Source organism: Thermobia domestica, chromosome 3 (genome assembly GCF_964235325.1).
Source record: "Thermobia domestica chromosome 3, izTheDome1.hap1.1, whole genome shotgun sequence".
In the NCBI taxonomy this organism is placed as follows: Eukaryota; Metazoa; Arthropoda; class Insecta; order Zygentoma; family Lepismatidae; genus Thermobia; species Thermobia domestica.
In genome coordinates this window covers 272850550-272873669 of record NC_137456.1, presented here as the reverse complement: position 1 = coordinate 272873669, position 23120 = coordinate 272850550, and the positions used below count along the sequence as shown (strand labels likewise).

Here is a 23120-nt window from a genome sequence, read left to right as displayed (position 1 = left end):
CATAAAATAGATATTTGATTTTAACATACTGGTATTAACTAAAATGATTCTGGCCCTGTTATTTTAACACTTCCCTGCCATGAAACGGTAACTTTATAAGATTACTTAAGATAATTTAAATGCGTCTATATTATTTAATCTAACTTCGATTATATTTCAGAATTTTTTGTAACCATAACTTCATTCTATCACGGTGCTAACTTTAAAGGAATGGTGTAAATATATTTATTGCCATTAAATTTCCCTATTCTAATACAAGATACATAACTACTCAATGATCTTAACTGTAAAGCAGAAAATATAAAATAGTGTAGTTTTCATTTTAAAAGCATAATGTGTGAAACATTCGAATATTTCAATTTTTCCCAATCTTTTCGTTTTTTTCAGGTTCGGGAAAAACGGTAAAAAACTGTTCTTTACCCAAAATTTCCTTTTTGTTTTTTCTAGACCTTTGCAACACTAGTCGCACATATTGTGAACATTCATCAGACACCAAGATATGATTCATTACTGAAACTCCTATTTTCCAATCATCAGCAGTCCAATGTTCTTTGCCACGTGCCCATTCGAGGCGCTTTCTTGTAATGATTGGAATAATTTTTGCTTTCTTTCTTGGCCTGAGTGCTTTAATTCCCTTAACACAAAGAACCCTTCGAACATTTTCAGGCGAAATGTCTACACCATACTCAGCCATTTTAATGTTTAAGTCTCTAGAAGTTGCGTTTCTGTTTCTCAGAGCCAATCTTTTTTAGTTTTTTGATACCTCTTAGCAATAGCTTTGGATCTCACCCACTGTTCCAAAGCCTATTTTCCTTTGGAAGAAAATATATATTATTTTAAACTCTGTTAAACTAACTTTTGTGACACACAGAGTTTGACCCTGGTTTAGCAGATACGCAGTAGTGACCAACAGATTCCCTTTTGTTGTATGTATATCTTATGTAAATAAACAATCATCATTATATACTTTCTCTCTTATTCCATTTTGCAATTGTTAAATAAGATTAACAAAAGTTTGTAAGAACTAATAGCGTTATATTAACAAAGGTTCACCAAGTAGTTTATAAAATAATTTCGTCCTTATTTGTAATGGAATTGCAGGGGCTTATCGCCCATCCTTGTTAGGAAGAAGCAGCATATACAGTTTATTGCATTGCAGATAGCATACCCTACAGGGAAATTAAATTATAGGTCACACTCTATCACTGTACTACCACACCAAACTAGTAATATTCCAAGACAAGAACCATTGTCTTGTTCTACAAATAACACTAGACTAGCAAGTGATAACACAATACGTGTACAGAAACCAATACATAGTCATTCAGGGAGTAGCCAGCAAGTTATTCTAGAGGGCCTTGATTTTTACAAACGAAAAACAAATCCAAAGTTTCTTTCAAGATTATGAAAGAATTAATAACGCATAGATATATACGTATTTCAGAGGTGCATATTATTATTATTAATAGTAGTAGTATAGTAATAGTAGTAGTAATGGTAGTAGTAGTAGTAGAAGTAGAAGTAGTAGTATATTTCATATATGCTACATTTCTGAGACTTGATTCTTGAGAGTACGTGAAGTTAAAATCAAAGGTTATGTTACGGACGGCAAATGATGGCTTAACACCAAAAACACATTCCTGGCCGGGACCGGGGGTTAGTCTGTTTTATGTTTACTAAACGTGTTTAATAATTACAGCAAATGAAGGATGTTTATAATAGAATGTGAGTGAATACAGTTTTAAAAGAATTAAACTACATCAACATGTTAAAATAATTAAAAGAACCTAATTAATTAGCCACTTTGTACTCTCGTTTGCTTAACTGGATGAACCGAGGCCTAAAGGAAAAGTTTTCTGCCCAAATCTTATAAGCAGTAGGATATTTTAATATTATAGAAATTGACCCTCCTTTATTTTAGAAGTGTAATTTTCAAGATGCTGAAACATATAGTATTTTATTACTTTTAGCTAAAAGTTCAAATACCGATACCGAGTTTCACGCATCTAGCTTAAACAAATCCTTCCTTAATTTATTTACATATTTTCTGAGTAAGTAATGGGGAATTCGAACATAAAAAAGTGCTCCCTTTGCTCTTTCCTTTTTATGTGTTCAATTTTCAGTTTTTTTTTTTTTTTTAGCAGGAAAGTTTATATGCTAAGTTTCATTTTACTAGCTTTAGAAACTTGCGAGATACACTACTCTTTAAAAAAATCTTGCCCCACCCTTTTTACGATACTTATTTCCAAAAATTCTTTCTTATGTCCTGCTTTCATAAGAAAATTATACTTATAATTAAAATTTAACGACTCTACTTGTAGTAGTATGCCCAAAAAATTACTCATCTTTACTCTTTTATATAAGAGTACAGAAGATAAATACAGTCAAACAAATGGATTTCCATGAACAGTTTCCGATTTCTTATAACTACCTGATTCGTACGTTTCCCACAAGCTGTGATTTTAAATTTACGCTCTGTCAAGGTCCAAGTTTCAAAAATTTATTGTCTTATTGAAGCTTTCGTAATCTGGAAATAAACTTTTTATTTGCTTTTATTATATAAAAATCATGCTCCCCTAAAAAAAATTTGCAGGCTACACCCCTAAATGACTATGTAGTAATTTCTGTAAAAATGGCACAGGACCTAAAATTTAGGTCTAGTGCCTATATTTTTAGGACTTGTGCCGTTTAAGACTTATGAATGTCACCCACTGTATTGCATAATAAATGTCCTTTGCTCAATTTTAAATTTACTGCGTTCTTTATGTATACAGTTGGTATTTAATGTTCACTCGTGAAATGTCTAGTGAGCTTTTGTCCTAATTAAGTAAACTTCGGTAGATTTTTGTCCTACTCTTAATAAAATACGCTCCGCACAGTATATATTGCAATTCTGAATGTTTGCTTGGTTTCAGAAGTCTGGTAAAATATGCTTTTTAAACATTTTTTATTATTTATTTATTTATTTTTGTTTTAGGAATTTGTCTTGGGATTCTCGTATCTCCATTCGAAACAAACGAATTTCTTAACTAATTATGTAATTAATTCTTAGAATGAAATAGGTTGTACTATGTACTTCGTGTATAAGTGCAGAACAGATAGTGATAATAATAATCTTAGTAGTACAAATATAGCTGTTACTGTTGGAATTAGATATGTTCGTAACATTATTGCCAACTAGTTGCTGCATCGTCCCAATTACGTGTGGTGGTGGCGAATTTCAGAACTAAAGCAAGTGAATGAAAAAGGCACAAGTCCTAAACGGCAGAAGTCCTAAAAGGCAGAAGTCCTAAAAGGCACAAGTCCTAAAAATCATATCGCGGCAGAAGTCCTAAACGGCAGAACTCTTAAAAATAATACCGAAGCAGAAGTCCTAAATTGCAGAAGTCCTAAAGTGCAGCAGTCCTAAAATTTAGGTCTAGTGCCCATATTTTTAGGACTTCTGCCTTTTAGGACTTCTGGATGTCACCCTGCGCCAAACTGCATTTGTGCCAAATGTGTTGATAAAGTGTTTTCTTCTATGACTTCCTTTCTGAGGTACTATCCTAGTATGTACCTGACATTTTTTAAGGAAAGTTAAAGCATTTTCAGCCACAACGAATGGTTGTTGAATCCTGGGTATAAAAGGGGATTTTAATTCTACTTAATACAGGGTTTTCATAAGGTCTGGATGGATTTAATTTGCTTATAATTTTCATAAAAATGCTCATAATGAAATCAAATAGAGTGCAAGCGGTAGCGGAAGGATTACATTTTTAGTTGGCAACACTGTTAGATAATATGGAAAACTACCCACTTCTTTGTTACTTTAAAAAATGGTCTAACTGCTCCTTTCTACAAGTCAAACTATAAGCGGATATAAATACACACCGAAACGCGATCAATCCTCACGGATTTATTTTGTTTGTGCGAGAAGGGAATTTCAAAATTTTACTTCAAATATGTAAAATAGAACAATGATGCTTAAAGATACTTTATGTAGAAACACGGTTTGAATGTAGTACACAATTTATTTAAACTCAATTGTCCAATAAAACTGACTGGGTTACCATAGAAAAAACTGAGTTTCTCACAACAATGGAATATTACAAATATAAACGTACCTTAATTCCAGATTATCATCCTCTGGTCTTCGATATTCACTTCCTTGAATGTCCTTTTCCTTCTTATTTCTGCGATGACTAGATCTAGGACTGCTTGATTCTCCAGCTCTGGGAGTACAGTGAACGAGTCCTTTATCTACAAATTTCAAGTTACTGCGAAGTGATTCGCTATTTCTAACCAAATTAGATATCGATAAAGGCTTTACTAAACATATGGCTCTTGAAGTTAGTTTAAAATCTGATTCCGCATATGTTTTATTACATTCTGAAGTAGCTTTAAATTTGGGCTCCAAAGAATCTCTGACCATGGAAAGTTTAGTGTTATTATATCCGGAACTTCTGTTTTCTCCTGAACCAGACGGTTGAACATTCTTTTCTTTCTTGTCCCTAATAAGTCTCGAAAAATGATTACTTGAATCTTCAGCCCTACCACAGGAACCACTCAATTCTGAATCCGCGAGCTTTATTATATTGAGAAATGGTTCGTATTTTGTAGACAAATTAGGTATTGATAAACGTTTGACTAAACATATGGCTCTCGAAGCTAGCTTCCAATCCCATGCTATATCATTTTTATTATGTTCTGAAGCGGTTTCGAATTTAGGTTCCGCAGAAACTAGAATATTATTAGATCCATCTGTTGCAATTTCGGTTGATTCTTTACATTTCAAAAAGCTCACAGAACATGTTGAAATATGATTATGTTTCAGCTGATAATCATTACTACGATATAACTCGAAATCACAATTTTCAGTCGTTTCATTCTCTATTTTCACTTTAACTGCAGTCGATGGAATGTTCATTCTACCAGAAGCCACTCATTTAACGCAAAAACTATTTTGTAGGTTGTTGATTTGTAAAAGCTCTCACCGTTGCAGCAAAGTGAAAAGTTCTGAAATGTGATTAAAAATATTATTACTACATAACACACATGTATCTATTAATATATAAAATGACACATCTATTAATATATATACAAAGACAGAGTGGGAAAGAGATAAAGCGAAACATTAAAATTTGCTTTGCAAATATGTCGGAACTAGAAGATATCTGTTGCAATGTTTTCACAGACGTGAAATCCATAGAAATGCTGATATTTCTAGTCTATTAAAGTAAACTACAAACTAGTCGAATGAGTTTAGTAAGCTACAACTTAATTCATTTAGATGGAATAATGTTTTGGAATGTCATGTTCAAATTTGCAACATTATATGTATTCCATTTTCTCATCATTGATCGACTGCAATTCCACGCAACGCAGGTATCTAGGAACGTTGCAGGATCTCTTTCTCTCTCTCTCTCTCTCTCTCTCTATATATATATATATATATATATATATATATATATATATATATATATATATATATATATATATATATATATATATATATATATATACAAAGTTAGCCTAAAAGAAATAGACAAGTTGTACTATGTATAAAATGTTATGTATTTTTGAACAAAAAGATTTTACGTGTGGTACATGAGTATATACTTGAAGTTTTCGGCTGGCAGTTTTTTTTTTTTTTTTTGTTTCAGTGATGAGTGTGTGGCATAAGCACCTTGGTTTGCCCTCGAACTTGACCTTGAAGTGGCTTGGAGGAAATGAAATGAAATGAAATCTTAGTTTTACGTCTCACGGTTATGCCGGTTAAGCTAAAGGAGACGGTGATGATCAGTAATGAATGAAATGCTGGAATGAAAAAAGTGGGAGGAAACGGGAGAACCCCGAGAAAACCCACGCACACGGTGTTTGTTCACAAAGTTTACTTGTTGGGGGCTGGGATCGGACGCGGGACCCCAAACACCAAAGATGAACGCTCTACCACTGAGCCACCGCGGCCCCTGGCTTGGAGGAATATGTCGAGTCAAATTAAGAAGGCGTTCTGCGTTCTGGAATATGGCAAGAAAAATTCAGTTACTGTAGTGCAACGTCACTTTAGGACAAAGTATGGGAAACAACTACCCACACAGCAGTTTATTTATGATTGGGTGCATAAATTTGAGGAAACAGGTTTTCTCTGTAAGAAGAAATGCACGGGAAGACTTCCAGTTTCAAAGAAACAGCTGAGCGCGTTCGTGCAAGCTATGATCGCAGCCCGAGGAAATAAACGACACTTGCAGGAGTGAACTTGATATCCCTCAAAAGACTGTCTGGAACATTCTACGTAAACGTCTCAAATTCTATCTATATCGATTGCAATTACTGCAGTTTCAGTGAAAGTGACAAATAACAATGTTTAGAGTTTTGTGTGTTCATACAAAATCTTTGTGAAGAGAAAGAGGACTTCCTTCAGCTGCTTACACTTGGGGACGAATCAACCTTTCACATTAATGGTATCGTAAACAAACATAACGTGCTCATATATGAAAGTGAAAACACTCATGATATTGTGGAGCAGATTAGGGACTCCCCGAAGGTTGACGTGTTTTGTGCTGTGTCGCCCTGAAAGATGTATGGACCGTTCTTTTTCCAAGAAGAATGTACCTGAACACGTTGCAACTTTGGTTCATGCCGCAACATGAAGAAGATAATGACAGTCAGGGGCGTCGTTAAGGGGGGGTAAAGGGGGGGAGCCTCCCCCCCCAAAGTTACCAATCGCTTGACAAGTTGGCAAATTAAAATACATAGTTGGCAATTTGAAGAATGCCGTTTTGTTCAATTGACTTATTCGGTTTAACATTTTCTTAGGTAGCCAGTTGCTGTAAAACATTATCAGTTCTTATATAGACTTGGCATAAATTTTGTGTAGTTACCTATCTTGAAATAAATTGATTTATTCGTTTAAAGCTTCTTTACTTGTTGCAAGTGATTACACTTCACTTTTCTTCATTTGATATTCGTAAACATTTTGAAGAATCTTTAATGAAAATCGGAAATTGTACCACTGACAAAAGCAGAATGGAGTTGGCATGCAAAGACAGACAGAAAAGGCGTTTCGGTGGCAAGTAGAGAATTTACGCAAAAGCATTTGATACAAGAGCGTATACAAGGCAACAGGTAGTGACTGAAAGAATTGATATTAATAAAACAAGAACAAGGCAGTGACTGGTTAGTATTAAGCCTACTGTTCGTCCCGTATAAAACGGGACAGTCCCGATTTTGGGCCCGAGAATACCGCGTCCCAATAAATTTAGTCAGGACAGGCAAATGTCCCATATTTTAATTCCATCCCATTTCTCCTATCAATATAAGCTTATTCGAAAAGTAATGAAGTGGCTGGGATAATGTGAATGAACGATAAAGTGTAGCATGTAACAGTTTTGATCAAGTTATCACAATACCCTGTCCGACTTGATAGCGAGCGAAATTTGCAACAATGCTTTTTCCATTGTACCTGGTGGAAACTCGGATACTCTCCAACATAAAAAAAAGAAAAAAAAAGTAAGATGGCTTTGAGTGTTTCTACATGTACAAGCACAGGAAAGATGAGTGACTTTTTCTTCATAGAGACATTAAATAAAGTAACAAGAATTATAATATTTTTGAGATGTTATGGGCACAGAATTGTGCTTGGTCCAGGGCTTAGAAATATGTAAATCTGGTCCTGATAATTATACACGACACAAGGAGAAAAATCAACTTTTCATCAGATTAAACTGACAAACGTAATTTTGGCAAATACTACCATGTAAATAAATATTGCTAAACACGCGAAGAATATTGAATGTAGATTGTATGACTGATTTGAACCGTTTGCATATTGTTTTTCTGTAAAGCATTTATATAAGACATTATCTTAAGTTTTTAAGGCATTTTTTTATTGTAGTTGGATTGTAAACATCTTCAGTCCGTCAAGTTAATTACAGGGAACGACGAGAGAAAAGTAGCTGCAGCTTAGGAAACTTCCGCCTATTATATTGTTGAAAAAAATAAATGTTGGCTAGGCTAAAGGAGATGGTGATGATGAGAAATGAATGAAATGGTGGAATGAAGAAAGTGGGAGGAAACGGGAGAACCCCGAGACGCACACGGTGTTTTTCCACTACAAAGCTCACTGGAAGTGAGCTGGGATCGAACCAAGGATCCCATGCACCAGAAATGAACGCTATACCACTGAGCCACCGCGGCCTATTATACTGTTATTCATAACCAGAGGTACAGTTTATTGGATTTTGTTGGAAAGTTTTTGGGGGGAAAGGGGATCTAAGATCCCGTATTCCCATGAAGAAAACATGGCAGGTTTATTAGTATAAACCTTTTACTATGTATAGTATGTGAATTTGACAAATTTAAGAGTTTTTTTCTAATAGTAAAGTGTCAAAGGGAAGTAGATTTTTATACCAGAGTGAATATACTTTGTATTGTGTAACCGTGTATGCTTTGTGTGTGAATAAACCTTTCGCTTTGAAACAAAAGGTGATCATATTAATATAGAGGACAAGGATAGCGTATTTCAGTTCTGTTTTGCAGTAAGACTTTCTATTTACAGGGCTTTTCGAGTAGGGAGAACTGAACAAAAGTGTGTTTTGGGAATGATATCATCAGTGCCTTGCATAACGGGGGTGATAGCTCCGGGCTCCGAAGAAAGGGGGCGCAAAATTGGGGAGAAAAATGAAAAAAGAGAATGAAAGAAAAAGAGAGACAGGAAAAATTATTTGGAATACAACTAGTATGTACTTAAATCCTCTTTCTGCTTTAGGAAATGGTCCTATAATGTTACTCATGTTAGGAAAATATATGTGCACATATATAAAATGGAAGGAAAAAAGTAATAAAAGGTGTTCAAAATCAAGGAAAAGCAGGGTTTATTTTTGAAAATTTTCTTACGCTTCGCGCCAACCATGGTGGCGCTTCGCGGATGATCTGTCCCCTAACTCATATGTACGAGGACGCCGTCATACTCTCGCCCCGGCTGCTGATTTTCCATGCCACGGCACAGGGGAACACAGTAGGTTTCTGGAAATGTTGTTCGATGGACGAAAGCTACAATTCATGAGTCAAGTCGTTCTGTCTCTTCCGCTATGAACCTAAGTGCATGATTCCAAAAGTCACATTTTGGGGGGCCAAACAATACGTCTGCTGGGTGAAAGCATAGACCGGTGTGTGTTTCACTTCATTTTCATACAAATGTGTTGCCTTTCCTACTTCATTTTTAATCACGTAGTTGGTTCTTTCGGAAAGTAAAACAAAAATTGCAATTCTTCCTTTCTTTATAGTATTTATAAGTCAAAGCATTACGTAATCATTGTATGTTACTTACGTAGCTCATGGGGGAGCAAGCGGGGCACGTGCCCCGGGCTTGTGGTTGGAGGGGCGCCTAAAAGGGAGGTTATATATTAGTATTTTTCTTGCTGGTATTTAATAATTTTCATCAGAGTGCGAAATTATGAAATCGAAGTGGGAGGAGACTGGAGGACAGAAGAGAAAAAAACTCTCCGCATTTCTGGTGAGGACTGACTGGCGCAGACTATCAAAACTAGCCATAAGTTGTCAAATTAACAGTTGTACATCGTGGGAGATGATAGTGATTCTGAGTTGAGGTGTGAAACTTTACTCGAAACCGGGGGCTGTTCGTCCGTCACTCAGATGTGGCACGGAATGGGGCGAATATGAAAATAAGGTTGCTGTGAAGTTTTCCGCAGAGTTGGTAAAAGTGAGACTAAGATTTTCGAAACACTTGATATATATATATATATATATATATATATATATATATATAATCAAGACTTGGCAATTTCAAGTTTCATCCCCCCCCAATCTTGTAATGCTCGCTACGCCGCTGATGACAGTTTAATATTTGTGAAACATGGAGACCCACCACACTGGCATTCCGATGTAAAGGGTTACCTTGACGAAGTTCTTTCTAGGCAGTAGGTTAGCCGCTCAACTCATGAGAACATGGATATGACTTAATGGCCACCACGAAGTCCAGACCTCATACCGTGAGATTACTTTCTGTGGGGTTTAATAAGAGATAAAGTGTATGTCCCCCCCCCTTCCTCAGAGTTTGACGCAACTGAAAGAACGAATCAGAGATGCTGTTGCATTGGTTGACAGTCAGACCTTCATGCGCGTTTGGGAAGAATTGGACTACAAACTAGATGCTTCCCATGTAACTAGAGGATGTTTCCCGTGTAGTTGTACCACAAAAAAGCTTCTAGATGTATCCTACAAGTTATGTAAGTTATGTCACCATGTCATTAAAACTTTACATTTGGGGGACCACTAAAGTTGTCTATTTCTTTTAGGCTAACACCCCATATATTATATATATGTCAAAGAACAATGAGACACAAAAATGCCAGTTGGGGTATATGGCAGGCTACTAGTACGTTTAAAAAATAACTTTATGAAGCGAAGTTTATGAACAGTACGTTAGTTGATTTTCTGTTCTGTGGACATTAAAAAAAGTATACAACACAATACTTTCACTATTTAATCTTTTGTAAGTGTAATACTATATACCAAACTTCGCTCACATGTAGAGCTGACAAGAAAAATTATGAATATATTAACATGCTCAGAATCTATTCGGTGTGAGGGGAAAAGAAAACGATGATATTGCAAACTAACACATCTAAAACCTAATAAAGTTCTGTTAATATTCCTTTTGTCGACGATTGAGAAACCCCAGGCACCAGATAACAATAGCAACTAGAAATACGTGTCTGGAGTTTAGACACCTTAAATCTAAAATATGTAGGCTCATATATCAAATTATTTTTATATTATGATGTCTGTCTCTGACAACTGGAGTCTGAGTCTAAAGAAAAATTTTCGAGCACTGTTCTTGTTCATGATGTTCTTAAGATAGGCTAACCATCTATACTAGTCAGCCTCTGTTTGCTTTAACTTTCTAGAGCTCCAAATCTCCGCAGTGATCACGAAAACATTTTTCTTGAGGAAATATTGTAAAACAGAAAAGATGCTATATAATACGAGTTGTTTTAATATGAAGATATGAATAGTTGTAATAGTGCGATCAAATGCTAATTGTACACTAGATGATAATAATAATATAAAGGATGAAGTTAAACACAAGTTTTCCAAGCCATTACGATGGTTGAGCGCCAAAAGGCCGTAACTGTCGAATTTTCATATTTTGAGTTAGTGCTATGAGGACATGTATAATGGATTGAATTTTTTTGTGCCAAGACGCCTTAATGAAAATCTCTATTCTTGGAACGTTATTCGAAAATGATATAAAGGTATAACTGAGTTATTAGCATTTGGTTCTGTGCCAGAGAGGCACATATCACTTCAACCTCTAAACTAATAAAATTGCAGTTACGCCTTTTTGGCGCTCAACCATCGATTAAGAGCTTTCTGGGGCAGAAAGGACTATATTTGTAGCAGTAATAAAATTGCATGGAGATACACTAACTTTGTAACATGTATGCCTACAAGTTGTCAATTTCTACAACTAAGAGTGGGAAAGATGTATAGGCGACAACATAACTTGAATTTTCAAGACATTAAAAGCCAAATTTGGAAAATAAAGCTGTAATTTTAACAATAATATGTAGACTTCAATATTCTCGATCTGCGCGCGATTTATTTTTAATTTCAATTGATGTAGTAATTCGACTCCTAATTTCTGGGGTCTTATTATAATCCTGCTGATATGTATTAAATTATTTTAAAAAGCAGAACATTACAAATAACTTTTAGTGTAGGAGAACAGGTTTTATAAACAGTTTATTTTAATATACATTAAGTATTTTACTAATTTTGTCACCTTCTTTCGCTATTTCACTAAATTTATTTGCAGTCTACAGTAACAGGCTGCAAAATAAAAGCACTCACTGAAGGTGTCAATACGGCTCAGAAAGAGGAACAGATATGTGAAGTCGCAAGGCAGTTTATTTTTGCTGCCGTGGCGTAAGCAGCACAATTTTGCATTTCATATTTCATTATATTTCGACTTCATAATCATACAGATTTCACGAATTCGTGCCTGTAAATAAGACTTGTCAAGGTATAAAGATACATTTATATATATACATATATACATTGTAACCATATGGTCCAGCTCATCGAATATTAATGAAGAAAATTTTAATTTTTAAGTAAACCTCGTATAAAAGCACTCTTAAAAATCTTTCTCTTAGCAAAAAGACGAACATGCATGTGTGTGTGTGTGTCGCGTCTGCGTCAGAAATCTTGGTGATCCTCTCGTCTCTCTAAATATAGTGCTAAAATTCAGCACACGGAGCAAAATTCGTCTCCAAAAATTCCTGTCTATGAGTTGTAATAGTTATTTTTAGCTTTGACATCACCAGGCTGCATAGTGAGCCTGTCCGCTGCGTAGAAACGCGAGGAGATTGAGAGAAAAATTAAGTTAGTCTGACGGTTGTTTCTGGTGTGACAACAGCATGTAACTATGGAGTCAGCTCCGAAAGAGCAGACGAATAACACTGCACGAACAATGGTACATTTGTTATGTAGTTAATTATTGTGTTTGGTTCATTAAAAATTGTATGGCGTAATGATGAACATACATTAAAAATATGTTGCGTTGATTATGACGAAAATGTTGCCGAGAAAACAAAATTCAAGTTGAAAACATTTATTCGTAATTCTTGCTTATAAAGTCGTCTTGACGGCAAGAAACTACCTGAGCAATGGAGAAACTTCAAGACCACTTGTAAGAAGATATAGTGGAAAGTAACATAATTTCGTCCCTCCAACTTCAAGGACACTCCCCTGAGACCGCCATAGATTGCCTTTCTTCAGCATCAAAGTGAGTGAAAAGTGACAGTGCGAAATTAAAAAACTAACGATGTAGTGAAGCTCAACCGGTAACCCGCGACTACCGCGCCTTCCGCGATTGTAATAAGAAAAATTGGGCCAAGTGTAAAATGTTATCATATTTAATTATTTGAACTAAAGTGCCAAAATGTAACGTAATATGTGTTTGTTTTCAGTTTCAGTGTTGTTTATTAAAGTGAAAAGTGAAACTTTGCATACCCTTTACCAAAATAATTATCATGGTATAAATTTATATTTTCTAGTTTAAAAGATAACCTAATTTACTTTTCTTTCCAGCATGAATAATTAATGCTTACGCAACATAATAATTTTCGCATTATAATATTGTATCGGCATTGAGAATACGATTAAAATCAGCTTTTATGTCAATTACCCAGAATGTTCTGACCCGAACTCCGAAGCGTGTTGTTCAGTGGTTATATGGTCGGCTTTGGTTGAAAGTCCGAACTACTACTGGACTAAAGGAGATGTTCAAAATATAGAGGATCGAATCCCGGACTGTTATAAATGTCTAAGCCCTCCTAGGGAACTGCAGGACACGAACCACATACTGTAATATATATATATATAAATATATACATGGTCGTGAAAAAAATCTGATTACTTTAAAATACCAAGCTACATCCCCGATACAAAAGAAACACAAAATTGGATTTTTTTAAAAAAATTATCGAACAAAATTCATATACATATCCAGGAATTCTTCGCGGAAATAAAAGCAATGGTGCAACAGATAGGTTTTATGTAATTTCTTGTATTTTCCACCGTGTTCCGTCATTCGAATATATTGAGGAAGTTTATTATAAAATATGGCACCCACAAATGTTGTATTGCTTTTGTATAACTTTCAGCGATACTGTTTTCTGGGATTTTACCCTTACGCCTGGTGTATTTATGGCTTCGTGGTGTGTTAGTAATGTTAGTTTTAACAAAAAGCAACATGCGAAATACGTATAGAGAAAATAGGGGTAATGTTTTAAATTCCGTGAATATTGGAGAACACAAGTAATTTATTTTGGCCCCTGTTGTGGTTCTTATTTTATTTTTTTTATTTTAAAAAAAAACGAACAACATATCACTTTCTTGGGAACTTCCCTGAAGACTATGCTATATGTTAGTAAAGACTGAAAATGTCCGAAATATAAGTTACGGAGTGTATCTAAATTTAAAACCTGTTTGACAGAGATTCCTGCATAGAGCATTTTATTGACGTTTTGGGCCAATGAAGATGTGTTTCCTAAAATAGACTGTAATTTACACAAAGTCTCAAAAATTTGGTTGTGTTTGAATACACTATTTGGTTATTTAACAGTATATCAGTATCTACGGAGTGCTTATTTTGAACGTGATTGAAATTTAGGGCTGTATATTTGTCTTTGTTTGTCTTTTAGTTTGTTTTGGTCAAACTAGTTTTCTAAACTACTGGCTGTATCGTCAATTTTATCGCGGATAATATCGTAGCTTGTCTCTGTTATAGTTAGATTTGTGTTAACAGCGTACATAGTTGTATCTGCTAGCGTGCGTCACTTGATAAACTATTTACCTATAACAGAAATAATATGGGTCCTAATATTGATCCCTGAGAAACACCAGTAGAAATAATTTTATATTTGGATTTCAAATTAGCTGATTCTGAGAGAAATTATATTTCCATAGCTTGGGCATGAATTTTCGAATAAGATTTAATTCATGAGTTGACAACTCCTCTTAAACCGTAACTATTAAGTTTATGGATAAGAATGTTACGACGGACAGATTGAAAAGCTTTGTATAAATCCTAAAACATTCCCACGAATTTTTCGCTTTTGCCCAGGTCTTCCGTGACCCTATTGCTATCATTATAAAAAGCAATTTCAGTTCCTTTATGTTATTGAAAACCAAACTGTGTGGGTGAAATTGCATATTTAGATAACAAAAAACTTATAATTTGGTTAAGAATTACTTTTTCAGTGATTTTTTTAGAAAGACAAGGAAATTGATCTATAATTTTAATTTTTTGGTCCCCTTCTTATATAACGGTTTGACCTTGGAGTACTCAATTTTTCAGGAAATATGCCTGTCTGAAGGGAGATATTAATGAGGAGGGACAACGGATCCGAGATGTGAAAGTTGAAATTTTTGATAATGGCCATTGGTATTTTATCCCGACCAAAAGAAAATGAAATATTTAAGTTTATCGTCCGACGCTTATGCCGGTTAGGCTAAAGGAGACTGTGACAATAAGAAATGAGTAAAATGAAGAAAGTGGGAGGAAACGGGAGAACCCCGACAAAACCCGCGAGCACGGTTTTTGTCCACCGGAAAGTCCACATGGCGCGAGCTGAGATCGAACCAGGAACCCCAAGCACCGGAAGTGAACGCTCTACAACTGAGCGACCGCGCCCCCATCAGACCAAAAGACTTTTGATTTCAATTCCATTGTCATATTATGTACCTCTCTTATTCAGATGGGGCGTAATAAGAAGGTACCGATAGGCGTATTACAAATGTTCGGGTGCGATATATCATTAGGAGTGTGCATGTTATAAATAGCTTTGTAATAATCATTGAAGGCGTTTACAATATATGCTGCATTTATAAATTTGTTTTCAGTAACGTCCAATTCAGTAATTTAATTTTTCATTTTGGTGCTGTTTTAGCTCTGTGTTTACTACTTTCACACAGTTGACGGTTTGTTTTCACTATTGTCTATACACTTTGAGTAATGGGATTTCTTGGCAAATTTAGTAACCTTCTATAATTGCTTTTGGTAGTGATATAGTATTCTTGCATTTCTTGAGATAAATTTCCTTGTTTATATGTTATATTTAGAGACTTTAGTATCTTACGTGATGTCTTAATACCGGTTGTTACCCAAGTTTTTTATTATTATTATTATATGAAGAAGTAGATATACATTATTTTGGAAACGCTTCGTTGAAATAAGTTACGAAGATATTGTGAAAACTATTCCATGCATCATTCATGTTGTTGTTAGAAAACCAAATTTTCCTGAAAAATACTTGTGTTACCATCAAAGATAAATAATACTAACAGTTTTACTAATGTATTTACCTATTTACTGGTAGTTACCGCATCTATGGCCTTAAACCCATCAAACGTATGAAGGATAACGTTTATCGGCTTCGCCGAATCAGCAAGCACACTACTCATAGAAAGTATTTTCTAAAATATAAACCTGCATATTTAGTTCAAATAGACTATAAGGATAATCTTTTCATTAATTTCTTTAATTATCTCAAGCTAAGGTTTATTATTATTATTATTATTATTATTATTATTACTATTATTCATTCCGTACATTCAGAAATTTTGTAAAGGTGTCATCTTGAATGTTGTTGTAAACCTTAACATGCAAGCATCTAATTCACTCAAGGAAGGTTCAACATCTTATAAAAATCACATTCAATGTGATCACCTTAATTGTATCAATAATATACTAACAAAAAGCTCAAAAGGCCTGGTGGGTTTTAAGATGAAATTTTTCAGGTGTCCAACCCGCGGATTTTTTTTCAGATAGGTTTATTGGACAAACCCTGGTCTATGTGAGTGTCAGTAAGGTGGTTCCTAGTGTGATCAAGTTCCTATTATGATCATAGTGTCTTTGTCACACATGTGTTTCCGGTACTAAAGCATTTTTTTTTTCTTGATCTTTCTAATGCTGGCACCAGGCATCTCAATACCAAACATATTTTTTAAATCTTTCTTTGTTTGATTCCGTTTGATTTCCACGATTCAGGCTGTTTGCCACTATTAAAATGTTGTTGTCAGTCCTGATATTAATTGCAGACTTTATCTTAACAAGTTAAATCACATTCTGTAGATTCACATTCAATTAAATGTTTTTCCATTCCATTTGTTGATAATGGCAGATACCTATCGATAATTTAAATGCCCTGATTCTAGGAGGACAATTAATTTTTCTGTTTATAGGATCTGTCGTTATTTTTACATGACACCACTATTCCCATGGGGGTTGCCAGTACATTTTCTCATTATCAGTAGGTTTTACCACTCTGACTATTTACACCTGATATGCCTCGTACTCAAGTAGTGCATGCCGCTTTTTGGCCTGTTTTGATTTGATAGTTACACTTATTATTAAGTGCATTTTGAGCAACGGCAACAAATAAATAAATAAAATAACATAAAATAACACTCATTTAGAAAATTAATCCAATAGTATGGCTTCATACGATCCACTTCATCTACGCATCAATAAAAAATCGGTGCAAGTATAGTTTCCGCGCACCACAGTTTGGAAAATTCAATACTTTGCATGAAAAGACACATTTATAACGAAAAAATTTCGAAAGAGAGCATTAAACACAAACTAATCAATTGAATTTTACGTTTATAAGTGCAGGGTTAATAGTGTAATATCATTACAACGGATAAAATAAGCGAATGCATATGAAAAATCACTTAATTAGACGTTACTATCCACAGTCAGAATATTTCTGCACAGCGCACAGACACTATATTTTATGTTCACAAGTGGAGTATTACTAGTATGAAACCATGGCAATTGGTATTGAAACTTGTATCATTGCCTAAGCCCACATCATTTGCACTACCCTCGCTTGCGCGCATATCCAACACCGCTGACTCGCCTGCTCCCTTCGGACGCACCTCCACGCGGCCACAATTTTCGCCTTGCGTTGACTGAGATATAGCATTCGTGCTTTTTGGTGACTATCTAGCACAGGTTGATTTGTTGTTTGCATTGTAAATTGGCTGAACTCCCGGAGGCCCAGGATAAAGCCCACATGGATCTCTTTTCAACGTTGTATTAGACCTTACCCGATCTTACTTTCGTAAATCTTACCTACAATTACCCCTGTTTCATTTCTGGCCTTTATTATTCATTATTAGTCACTAATATTTCCTATTTTTAGCTCGTTTTCTACATCCGTATGCACCAGTTTTGTATTATTACGGAGAATTAGTACCTTCGAAGTGTTAAGTGTTGCAAACTACACACTACTTTCTACAGTCCGCAGCTAAAAAACCTGCAACATGAGCATATAAGTTTATTGTGAAACAACGAAGTCTTTTGCTCCAAAATAAGTGTGCAGGGGAGAACGCCGAGGTATCTCCTGGCGTGATTCGTGCCACTTAGACGTTATGATGATTCTCTGTTCTGTTAGGCGTAGGTTCACAATAAACTTACATGCTCATGTTGATTTTTTTTTTTTTTTTTTTTTTTGCTGCGGACTGTACACATAACTTTATTGATAAAAACGTGATTTACTTAGGTTACGAAACATAGTTGAGCGAGCGTGAGCGACTGGACAGGGTTAGAAATCACACAGAGGTCGTTTTGTAAGACATTCAACCTCATAACTTAATTAATAAATGGTACATATACTAAATATGTAATAACACAAGGGTTTAGAACACTGTGAAAATTATGCTCTACAGCAATCTCACATCATATTGCATCAATCCGCGAACACAAATTTAATACAGTCCACAATTTAACTTTTCTCTCTTATTAATCAACCTACACTGATGACATTTCTAACGTTTGTTACTCTCAAAATCACAACTAGTATGATTCTGTTCATTTCTTCATAAATCTTGTATTTCGGGACCACCATCTGATTCACTTAGCCCTGTAATTTTTATGCTACACGTCCAGAAGCCGCATTTATATGCAAATCATAAAAGAATTTTAATTTTTCGGCAATTACATCCTGTAACTCCAGTGAATTTCGTCTACGCCAAGTGAGATATTCTCATGTCGCCGACTGGAAACATTTTACAGGACAAAAAGAAGGAAATTATGGAAGAATTATAATTTTATAACAATACTTTCTAGTCATGCGCCAAAAGTTATCCACTACGAAAGAGTTAATAGCACTTATGGTGCTGGTGTAGTCGCACCACATTTTGGAAGATTTACAGGAGAAACTGAAGTGGAACAATTATAGTTTTCCAACAATTCTTTCTAGTGGTGCTCCAAAAGTAAACCTGTAAGACAAATTCTACCATATAAATCTCGCGGGCGGCGGTAATTTCGTCACCGGAAACTTCGTCACCGGAAAGTTCGTCACGGTAATTTCGTCACAAAAATATTGCCATATAGGTAATTTCGTCACCGAAAATTTTGTCACGATAATTTCATCACGGGTTTCTTTTAGAGCATAATACAAGTACAAAGAATGAACTCGAAAAAGTTTTTGAAGTTGTTTGCTTTGATCTTCAATTGAAGCAAAACTATGCAGCATAATCAAAATAGATTATTATTACTAAATAAAGAGTTACATATTTTAGATATCGTATTTGAGACAAGAGATAAAAGTTTCCAGTAATTCTATCACAGAAATATTATCATATAGGAAATTTTGTAACGGTTATTTTTTCACCTTTCTTGAACTAAATGGAGGCAAACAAATGACCAAAACAATTTACGTTATCTTAATCAAACTTGGAAAACAAGTCAGTTCGTGTTGAACTCTACAAAATTGAAGTTTCGGGTACTTAACGCAGGTGCATGCACCAGTAGAAGAAAATAATGCCAGCTTCAGCAAATGTTGAAAGCACTGGCAACATGGGAACTAATGGGTTTATATATCACTATTTACAAATATTAAGTCTCGCCAATATCAAAATTTTAGAACAGAAAATAGCAAACAAATATAGGAAGATATGTCAATCCGTTCATTTTCCCGCAAACGGGACGAAAATTTGCATCGTACTTGTACCATTCTCTGAGCCCAAACTCTTGGACCTTCCTCCACGTTAACTGAGTCATGTGAAAAGAGTGATCGTTTTTAGGAGCTATTGAAAGAAGAATATTATATTTCAACTCTGAGTAAACATTGGCAAATTGTTATTGCATATATGTGGAGAAAACAAATTTATTTAAAGGAAGAAAAACGTATAAATATGTCTGGAAGTTTCCTTTAAATAGCCTTATCGAGCTATTGAGAAGTGAAACATGGATGGTGGACTGAAACTTTTCAATGGCTCCTTAAAAAAAGCCCTATATGTTACGGTATTTGAGCAGTACGGTACGCCCTAATGCAGAGTAAGACACAAAATTCATATGAAGAACTGTTTCATGCGGTGATGTATCAATGTAGTGAATTTAGTGAATATGCGGACCCTGTAACTGTGGTTATGGATTTCGAGATAGCGGAAATGCAGGCTGTAAAAGCAACTTTTGGAAACAACTCGTGTCCACCATCCATGTTTCACTTCTCAATATTTGAAATATTTCACTCAGAGTTGAAATATAATATTCTTCTTTCAATAGTTCCTTGAGTAAACATTGGCAAATTGTTATTGGATATATATGTAAAGAAAACACATTTATATAAAGGAAGAAAAACGTATATATTTTTGGAAGTTTCCTTTAAATATAACCTTATGGAGCTATTGAGAAGTGAAACATGGATAATGGAAGGGAACTTTTCAATGGCTCCTAAAAAAGAACAAAAAAAAAAAAACGTATATATTATTTGAGGTGAGACTTCCTTTACTAGGTGAATGCCCTAATACAGAGCAAGACATAAAATTCATATGAAGAACTGTTTCGTGAGGTGGTACATCAGTGAAGTGAATTTAGTGAATATCCGGACCCTGTAACTATGGTTATTGGATTTCGAGATAGCGGAAATGCAGGCTGTAAAAACAACTTTTGGAAATTCAACTCGTGTACAGCATTGCTTTTTTCACCTGACTCAGTCAACATGAAGGAAGGTCGAAAAGCTTGAGCTCACAGAAAAGTAGAAGACCAATGAAAATTTTCGTCTATTTTGCTAGAAAATGAACTGATTGGCATTTCTTCCCATAGAACATGTGCATCGATTAATACAAGAGTCTTTGGAGGAAGAGCGGGAACTTCTGGACTGTTCTGATAGTACTTACGTGTCCGGCACATATCGCCGTGTTAAAGCTCGATCCGGAAATATTCGTTTACACAATGTGCCCCCTCTATATCATCCAGACACCTGGAATGTTCACTAAGCCACCCTGAACAACAATCATAGGACAAATAATATTTGTGAATCGTGGAACCAGAAGTTTCATCAACTGGTAGAAATATCCCACCCAACTACTTGGAGGTTTATTCGTGGAATTCAACAAGATGAAGCAAGAGTTTCAACTATGCTTCATCAAGATGATGTGGGCCAACCATCAAAAAGAAAACTAAAAGAGCGTTTCAGACTTTGCAGAAACGGTTCCAGTCTTTGTGTTTAGCGTACTACGCTGGAACTAAAAGCTTGACAGATTTTTTGCTTGGTGTTTCATTTAATATGATGCACAGTAGAAAATGAACATGTAAAACGCTTATGGTATTATAACGACTTACATTTTCTTTACTATTTTCTGTTTGGAAATTTTGATATTGGCAAAACATAAAATGTGTAAATAGTAATATACAAACTCATTAGGAGCCATTTTGCCTGTGCTTTTAACATTTACTGAAGCTGGGATTATGATCTACTGGTGTTTGTTCTTGCGTCGAGTATCCGAAACTTCGATTTTGCAGAGTACAATACCAACTGAATTGCTTTCCAAGTTTGATTAAGATCAGGTAAGCTTTTTGGTCACATAGTTTGTCTCTACTTAGTTCAAGAAATATGAAAAGATAACTGTGACAAAATTTCCATGCTAATTAATATTTCTGTGATAGAATTACTGAAAATTTTCTCTCTTATCTCAGACATAATATTTAAAATAATATGTAACTATTGTAACTATTTATTTAATAATCTATGCAATTTCAAAAACTTTTTCGAGTTTATTCATTGTGTCAAGTTCTATAAGACACTGGGCATTTTCGGTGACAAAATTACCGGTGGCGAATTTACTACGTCAAAATTTTCGGTGACGAAATTACCTACATGATAATATTTTGGTGACGAAATTACCGTGACGAAAATTCCGGTGGCGAAATTTCCGGTGACGAAATTACCTAAGTTCAAATCTCGCAAGGTATAAATGTCATATAAATCTCGTAAACGTATATAGCAAAACTATATATAATAAAGTCAGAACCAACGAAGAACTCACAGTAGAATACCCTTCTCTTCTGTATCACTGCTACCAGCTATAGTAGTGGACAATGAGGTTACCTGTTCTACACTAATATCTAATAGTTTGTGATACACAAGAGCAAGTGCAAATACTTACCGGGTAATTGAAATAAGTGTTGATATATCATATACTACTACAATCTTTATCACAACAAACACATTATAAGTATACTAATATTTGAACCATTTATTTAAAAAATTTACATAATTTCAATACATAATTCTTATCAAGCACTCCCTTTCTACATATATTCCATAGCAAATGCAGACCTTTAGATTCAGATGATTAGAAAATCAATGTTAACACATAGCTTACACTCAAATAGTGGATTGTCTTCAACGATAGCATTTTTTAGCGTTACACATTTAGGTCTATCTGGATAAAGTTCTATAATTATTAGAATAAATTATATTTTTAATGGTAAACACCAGTACGCCTATATGCAAAAATTTAAATTCAGCGAATTCTTAAGTGAAAAACTAAAATTTTTTAATTAATTCGTGCAGGTTTACTTTTGACGTACCACTCGAAATAATAATTGAAAAGTTAAAATTCTTTCACGAACTTCTTTTGTATTGTCTCCTAAAGATTTACGCTGAACGACATGAAAATATCTCACTTGGCATAAATAAAATTCAAGGGGGCCACCAGAAATAAATTGTTGAAAAATAGCAATTCCTTTTCGATTTGCTTACGAATACGGCTTCCGGATGTATGGCATATGAACTACAGTGCAAAAACACAAACCAACTTCTGCCACTAAAAAGCATGAATACAACCTAACAGAGTCGGGGTGTGGCGAAGCTGGTAGGCTGTAGGCGGAGAACTATCCGAAAGGAGAAAGCACGTCAGCGATACTGGGTATACGCCTAATCGAGGACAGTAAAAGGAAATGTGGTTTGAGAAAGATACGAGTTTCAATAGCAGTTGTGATGGGTTAAGTTCCAAAGTTGTACGTCCGTTCCCAGCAAAATTATGAAAATTCACAAGAAACATACGTATCATTTGATTGTTTGTTTGCTTGATAATATTTAAAGATTTCGAAAAATCCGTTTACTTCTTATATACAAGCGGTTATAAACATGGGACTATTCGGCGAACGGAGGAAACTATTTCGCGCAAGGGAACCGAATAGTTCCAATGTGGGAAAATAACGAGCATTTATATTATAACATGGCAGCTAATATATAGAAACATTGCACGGGATGTGAACTATTTTTTTTTTTAATTTGTGATTTAAAAAAAAAATA

General features: G+C 34.8%; 1 protein-coding gene across 11 annotated transcripts in view; it reads right to left on the bottom strand.

Annotated features, from left to right (window-relative positions):
- Positions 1-23120, bottom strand: part of LOC145681047 (uncharacterized) — a 70679-nt gene that overhangs the window by 31221 nt on the left and 16338 nt on the right. For 8 of the 11 annotated variants that reach the window (XM_081752376.1, XM_081752374.1, XM_081752377.1 and 5 more), the window contains exon 2: positions 4104-4995. In XM_081752376.1, the coding sequence (XP_081608502.1) occupies positions 4104-4906 (803 nt within the window). In that variant the 5' untranslated portion in view covers positions 4907-4995. Of the gene's footprint in view, positions 1-4103; positions 4996-15873; positions 15964-18329; positions 18608-18636; positions 18920-23120 lie in introns of those variants that run through there. The other 3 variants (XM_081752380.1, XM_081752373.1, XM_081752379.1) reach the window with 3 other exon arrangements.